We start from the raw sequence: 7,801 nt of genomic DNA on the forward strand, positions 1-7,801 counted from the left end.
GTGTTACATTGCTCAAGTTGTCACTTCCCCGATTCACCACTCTCCTGTGGGTCTCCTCCAAGAGGTGAGTTTACTGGCCAATACACAAAATATGAGGTACAAATTGAACCACTACCTGAACCTCCTGAAATGTCACTCACAGAGGAGGAAATCTATGTAAAGGCAAGAGTTTAGTCATTCCAAAATATCGGGGTCATCCCATTCAGAGAGAGAAGTCCCTGAGCAGAGTCTACCAGGGAGTTATATACTTACAATTAGGGTAGAATTCAAACAATTGGGGCAGAATTTGGACAATGGTAACTATATAGGGTACAATCAGGGGGGAGAGGCAACCTCCAAATAGACTGGCAGTCAGTGGGCTGTTCTGGGACTTTCTGAGGGAGTCGGATGGGGAGTCACAGGAGGCTTTTTCAACAGTCTGGTTTGCAGCTGTTGCAGGAACTACACTAGCTCTACTCCTCCTGGAAGGGAGGGGTCCTTCTGTGCTCAGAGGTTGGTGGTGGAATTTTCCCGCTGGCCTCAGATTTGTTCCAACTCGGGCTCTTTCATGGGGACTTTGGATTTGGAAAGCTGTGGAAATGCTTTAAATAGGGCTTAATGGGCTATCCTAGAACAAATATGGAAGACTTTGTTACTGAAAGTGGTTTAAATTGTGTGACTCTGTCCCAAGCGTTTTGTGAAGAATTTCAATATTTGCTTAGAGACTCTTTGGGGAGATTTTATGGTAAAGAATGTGGCTACCTTTTGCACTTCTCTGAAGATTCTGCGTAAGACCTAGATTAAGAAAATCAGATAAATTGAATTGAAAAAGGAAGTCTCAGAAACACCACTATGTGCCCCCCATAGTCTCATATGTTTGAAGAAGCCCCTGGAAGCCTCAGAGTGGAATGTGAAGGTTTGTATATGCTTGGCCCAGGGAGTGGTACTATTATACGGTACGGCTCCTTTGGAGTAGGTATTTCCTTGTTGGGTCAGGTGTTTCGCTGTGGGTCTAGGCTTTAAGACCCTCATCCTAGCTGCCTGAAACTGAGGATTCTGCTAGCAAACATCAGATGAAGATGTAGAACTCTCAGCTCCTACAGGACCATATCTGCTTAGATGCTGCCAGGCTCCCACCTTGATGATAAAGAACTGAAGATCTGAATCTTTAAGCCAGCTCCAATTAAATGCTGTCCTTTATAACATTTGTCTTAGTCATGGTATCTGTTCTCGGCAGTGAAACCCTAACTAAAAACTTCACATAGATGCCTGGAAGTTTAGATAATTAGCATGCATACCCCATGAATGTATCCCTACATATCTCAAGAAACACTTTGTTCAGGTATGATCCATTGCAACTAATAAGGAACACGATGAAGGACAAACGTCCATGGTAGGGGCTGGAGAGATGGCTCATCATTTGAGAATTTGTTTCTCAAAAGGCACCTAACAATCCTCTGTCATTTAAGTTCCAGGTGAAACACAATGACCTCTTCTGGCCTTTGGGGAACAGCATGCACAGACCTACAGAAGGCAAAACACTCATAAATGTAAAATAAATCAACAACAACAACAAACAAAAACAAAAGCACCCAAAGGAGGGAAAACCAAAGGAGAAAACTCATAGGGCACCTTTGCCTGGATATTTTGTCCAGCTTTTAAAGAAATCTAGAAACTGAATTGTAAACTATGTGGTCTGCTTGAGTTGAAATCCCAAATGGAACATAGTACATTGTCAAGAACAAAAGTCATCATCCTAATCAAGAACAAGAAAACAACCAACCATAAAAACCCTATCCCCTGAAAGGTCTTGCAATTTATTATCTCTTCTGTGCAGTTATAATTGATATCATGTTTGAAGGAAACCAAAACCAAGCAATTCTGTTTCATGACTGCTTCTATACTCGCTATAATATTGTTTTATTTCCTGGGATATACTACAGAAAGCCTGATGAATATTCCATTAATATGTTCAACACTCTCATCCACAAAAGAGTATATTTTAGCGGTCGCTAAATATTTGATAAGGATACAGCATTGATAATTTTTTCATCATGAAGTTGGTATTCAGAGTTGGACACACAATCTACACTGAAAGTACAATTTTCTTTGTATCTCAGTCTGACTGGGAAGTAATTATGATGCCCAATCCCTGTGAGAATGCAGGGTCCATCTCTGCCTGAGAGCTGTGGGATTTCAGATGGTTACATCACACTTCAATAAAGAAGGTTCTTAAGAGTGACGAGTTCGAGATCACTGTTTGATTCACAAGGATACATTCGATTTACTCAAAAGTAACAGGACACAAGGATCCAATATCTGCGGTGTAGATGGTCTTGCTGGCCTCCTCACAGAACCTCTTTCCCTCCTCACAGGATGCTTGCAGTTCAGTCTGCTCCACCAGCAGTTTTCTGTTCTCATTCATCAAAATCCTTACATTCTTCTTCAATTCATTGCGTTCATTCAGGAGGTGGAAGTTTCTGATGCTGAATCAAAAACAAATAATGGTAAATCCCAGGCAGTTTCTATTTGCCTGCCACTCCTGCAAGTACAATCATCCCTTCAAGGGCCCCATCCCCAGGCATCTCCAGAATAGAGCCACGGTTTGCATGTTAGCACCAATTAGAGGCAGGTCAAATCCCGAGTCCGCACTCCATGGGAATCAAAGTACTTCAGAAAATCCTGACACTAAGAGGGTATGTGCACATCAAAGAAGAGGAAATGGTGCATATGGGTGCTTATGTGTTCATGGTATTCTAAAACCATTGGCAGGTGAAGGGCCAATCCCCTCTGAGGGCTGATAGAAGACTCAGCAGCTATACAAACTTTCCATGTGTTTCTCATGGACCACAGATCTTTTTTCAAAGTCATAGCTGGACAGAAGTATTTCCCGCCTAGTGCTGGGGTCTCCTTTCTGTCAGTGACTCACCGGTAGGAATTGTTCTCTTGCATGAGCTCCTTGTACTTCTCCATGGCATCACTTATCCAGTTGGTCATCTTATGCATATCCATCGTTCTCATCTCATGTTGGGATTTAAGCATTGGCAATTCAACACTCAGCCTGTGTTAGAACATGACCCAAGGAACAAATAACTGTCTGAACTCATGATTTCAGAATTAGATGAAGTGTAAATAAAAAATACCCAATAAAAAATTCAAATTCAAGGAATGGGGGCTAGGGAAGAAAGTGGAAAACTCAAAGACCACAGCAAAAACACAACAGTGAGACTCAAACCATCACTCTCCCATAGAAAATATTTCTCTGCAAATCAGCACACATTTGTTTTGAAATAAGGGCTCCTTAAAAGGCTGGTGAGATACGGTCCTACAAAGACCCTCTGTAAAAGAGGGGGGAAAGTCTGAGAGCTGCATGTTTGGGAATAACAAGTGCCAAGAATTTATTCCCACAGTGACCTTTTCTAGGTCACAATAAACCATTCTTGGATAATTAGAAAAAAGAAAATAAAGTTCAAAGCAGGAAAATAAATAAATAAATAAATAAATAAATAAATAAATAAATAAATAAATGAAATCAGAGTGTTCTCTGGACTACCTAAGCCCATTTATATAACACAAACTTGCTCCTTCCTATTGGTGCTGGTTAAACTCATTATCCTGGGCATTGGACGGCAGAGCCAGGGGACCAAATGGAGGGAGCTGACCTTCAAGATCTGGCCAGGTAAGCATGGAGGAATTGAACAGTTGTGTAAGAAATATAAGATGTTTCCTCCAGTCTGTGCCACAGCCTTGGGTCCAACAGAAAGATGTGTGATGACTTTCTCTTGTTTTGAAAGCAGAGATTCTCAATCCTTGTTACATGACTCCCAGAGGCCGTAACTACTTTTTACAGGGAAGAGGATTCATAACACCTCCTCCCCTCAGGAGAGCCCTATGTGCCAGCAAGGTAAACAGAAGGAGCAAAGTGCTCTGTTGATCAATGACGGCCTCCACGGACTCATCACTATCATGACCTGCAAACTGTTCATCAAACAAATCCTCAGACCCAATCAAAGGTCCCAGACTCCCTGATCCTGAGCAAAACACACACAAATACTTTCACATCCATCCATACATACCAACCCATATACAAACATAATTAGAATGCCAACTTTATCATAGAGGTGCCATAGAATCAGTGTATAAGGCCCAAAATCAGAGTAAGAGTGATGACATTCAGGCATTTCATTCACACACTTAGATGCAGCAAGTGTGACCAGGTCCTTCCAGCTGTTGAAAAAAATCCAATCCAACTCCAAGGAGATCAGGGTCAAGTACAAGAGAGGTTGACCCTAAACACACAGCACCTAGCTTCTCTCACAGGCCAGCACCTGCCAAGGCTCCTTAAAGTCCAGGATGAGAGGTGAAACACTTTCTGGATGTGAGGAAATCTTGGCTTAGCAGAGAGAGCACAAGACAGTCAGTAGGTTACAGGGCATAATGACTACCTGTAGTTCAAACCATCATTGACATAAAGGTCCAGGATTTGAGAAAGTTCATCCCGCTCGATTTTACACTTCTGGATTTCAGATTTTAGTTCCTCCAAATTCTTTATACGCTTTTCATGGTTACGGATGAAATTTTCTGATGATGCCTTCCGAATAAACCCTGTAGATAGATAAACACAAGTGAATGTACATATTTAATAGCCCATGGGCAGAAAAGACCATTCTGAATCTCAAAAAGGAGGTTGAGGAAGAAGAAAGGCTGGAGACTTGTTGAATCCCTGAAAGAGAAGAAAAGCTATCTCTAATGTGGACTCTTAAGCTATTTCCCTCTTCCCAACCTCCAGTGCCATACATAAGCCTCACTCACTATTACATGATCCCTCATACTGAAAGATAGAATCTACCTCAGACATAAAGATTTGGGACATTTTCAGCAGATATCAGTTGTGGAGCAGGTCAATCCTGGAGTTCACAGCACCATCAAACCCTAATCGTGTGTTCAAGCTTAAAGTGTCTGCGACCTCAATTTATGACTAGGGGGTTCATCCTTCCTTGTTGTTGTCACCACAGGCTTAGTAACCTACAGGAATCTAGAGGATGAAGTGCTTCAGCACCCAACCATGAATGGGCACATTGTTATCCTCATAGGGCTTCCTCCTGGCATTCCTTGGCAGTAGAAATTAAAAAGCTCATAGAAAAGAAGCTGCAGGCCTGCCAATTCCTGGCTCTCTGTCAAATTAATCATCAGAACTCTTGACTCTTGGTCTGCAATTGACAATTTCCAAGGCTCCAGCTTGTAAGGCCGACTCCTGAAAGGCACAGCTCAAACCTACCTCCTGGAGGAAGTTCCCTGACTCTACCCAGTACTCACTGTGCCTTCCCCAGAATGATTTCATTCTTCCATACTTACAAGACAGAAGGCCAGCTTTCTTCTGCCTCGGTCTGGTCTCTCCTTGGTCTCCCCCCTCCTTCTGAAGGAGCTTGAGCAGCTGGTGAAACATGCCTGTTTGTGAACCCAAAAGGCACTGAGGGAATCCCACAGGCAGTTGGTGTCACCACAACACTGGTGACATCACAGAAGATTCTAGTGCTCGCTTAGATACAAGAGATTGTCCAAGGAAGACATTACTGATGACGTCACTGGGAAGTTCTATGGCCTCCCTGCTACCCAGCTCTCCTAAAAGCAACCAATTTCTATGGGGCCCTTTTCTGCAGCCTCTCCTGTGACCCAGGGAATATCCTTTGGCAACTTCTCCTCCAAAGTTAGATATGTCTCTCTGCTTCATCGGATGTCATCAATGCTTTTGATGGGGAGAGTTGGTTACAACCCTGAATTGGAGAAGAGATTTTTGTTAGCACCCAAATCTCTAGGGACCACAAATGAGGACGATTTCTATCAATAATAAATCTACACCTGAGACGATGCTCATACATACAGTCTAATTCCCAAAGTTTCCCTGTTTCCTAGAGGCCAATATATTTCTCCTATAATTTTAATTTTATAAAACCTGAATAATATTTGCTTATTGTGCATTCCTTGATGGCCAGGACTATTTCCACATACATGTCCATGTATTTCACAAAGTCAATGTTAATAATCCTACTTTTTGCAATAAAAACTCCCTTTTCTTCGGAATATAGGGGATCAACTACAGGGCAAATATAAAATCATAAATTTCTGTCCCTTCTTTTACACATTAAGTAGGACATCATTCCTTTCTCAAATATAGCCAGATAATTAAATTGGTCATCAGTGAGTAAAGGTCAACCTGGACTGCGTGTTCCTCCATTGTAGCCCGACAGCCATCACTTCTCCAATATCTGTCTTCCTTAATTTCCAAGTCCAGGCATGAGGATATTGGGGGTTGCCCCTTGATACTTTACTCCTAGCAAACATAAGAATCAGCAGGATGGGCAGGGAGTCGAATGGCCTGAGGTCAGGTTAAACCTCAATTTTAGTGGGTCCATAAGTTCAGGGGAAAGTCCATTTGGCATTGTCATGTGTGGCGTCTGTGTTCTTCTCCTAGGTGCGCTCAGTCTGTGCTATGACGCCTCCTAACCTCACAGAGTGAAAATCACGTCTGTCTATTCTGGGAAGGGCTCTGCCTCTGACTCTCACCTGGAGTTGGACAACATCGCTATACAAAGCTCAAAACAGAGGAGTGGAGATGATGGATGCTTCAGAAGTTTAGGGTCATTTCTTCCAAATAAGGCACATATTTTTCCAATGTAATTTTTCCTTTCTTCTTTCACCCATGGTAGCTGGCTTCTTTCCTGGCCTGAAGTATACTGGAGTCCAATCTTTTGGATGACTGAAGCATCTTTTTTTGAGATGACAGGCCCACCAAGGGGCCTGCTGCATACAGGCTCCTATCACCAAGGAAGTTGTTGCTACAGAATCATAGCATGGTGGTAGCAGCACATGATCTCTCACAGTCTTCTCTGCTGCACTTGCTAAAAGAATAATCGGGTTGTTTGTTTTTTAATATTTTATTGGAAATACCTACAATGCTGGTCAGAATTGATACATGCCTTTAATCCCAGCACCCATAAAGTTTTTTTTTCTTTTTTCTCTTCTTTTTTTTTGCAATTGTTAGAATTCCTGTTGTTTTCTTTGGTAATTCCCTCTATTTGCTCTGTACCTAGAATGTTAAGTCCACACTCTTCATGGCCCTATTCTTCATGGTAAAGATTTTGCTCATACCACCCACACCACACATGATCACATTATTTACTTTCAAAGAAGGAAAACAGGCATGAAGAAGAGAGTTAACGTGTATGGTCTCAGATAATCAACACATCATGAGTGCAGGATGGCATCCTAGGGTTTTGGATTGACAAGCTTCTGGTTTTGAGATCGACAGGCCTCTGCAGAAGTCTCCAGTTGGGTAGCAGAGAGTCTGGAAAGGCTGACATAATGGCTTCCCACGCATGGAAAAGGCTGGCCCTTCAGTGCCTCTGCAGCCTGAGCAGAGGTCTGCCAAGAGCACAAGGGCACTTGATCAGAGCTGGTAAGGGACTGCCTTTTGGATGATCCGTGAGACCTGGATGAACAGAGGCCTCCAGAGTCCTGATAAAGGGAAGGAGAGTCACATAGATGTGCTGGGAACAATCGATCTTTGGGCTGCAAGTCGTGCATTTATCTTTGCTGTGTAAATAGTATTTGTAAGTGACAGAGGCATCCTACTTTATCATGTCTAGTCACTCTAGTTGTTAAAGTGTTCGCTAGTGTAAACATAGTATAGTTACTACAACATTACACTGTGTCCCATTTTGTTAAAGAACTTTATTTTATTTTTTATTTATACATATTTCACTTATTCACATTGCATGCTGCTCACTGCCCACTGACACCCGGTTACTCTCTCCCACAATCC

The 7,801-nt window shown here is 42.4% G+C and overlaps 1 protein-coding gene across 2 annotated transcripts; it reads right to left on the reverse strand.

Moving 5' to 3' along the window:
• Positions 1–1,775: 1,775 nt before the first annotated feature.
• Positions 1,776–5,500, reverse strand: LOC148000692 (uncharacterized). Of its 2 annotated transcripts, none has more exons than XM_087586939.1 (4): positions 5,335–5,500; positions 4,425–4,584; positions 2,909–3,040; positions 1,776–2,465 (listed from the first exon to the last, which is right to left on the reverse strand). In XM_087586939.1, the coding sequence occupies exons 1-4, from the start codon at positions 5,423–5,425 to the stop codon at positions 2,264–2,266; spliced, it is 585 nt and encodes a 194-aa protein (XP_087443065.1). In that variant the 5' UTR covers positions 5,426–5,500; the 3' UTR covers positions 1,776–2,263. The 2 variants fall into 2 exon arrangements, with proteins under 2 accessions (XP_087443065.1, XP_087443066.1); XM_087586940.1 differs by having other exon boundaries at positions 1,873–2,465; positions 5,428–5,497.
• Between the last annotated feature and the right edge of the window lie 2,301 nt (positions 5,501–7,801).

The sequence above is a fragment of the Rattus norvegicus genome, chromosome 15 (genome assembly GCF_021556685.1).
Source record: "Rattus norvegicus strain SHRSP/BbbUtx chromosome 15, alternate assembly SHRSP_T2T, whole genome shotgun sequence".
NCBI classification, from domain to species: domain Eukaryota; kingdom Metazoa; phylum Chordata; class Mammalia; order Rodentia; family Muridae; genus Rattus; species Rattus norvegicus.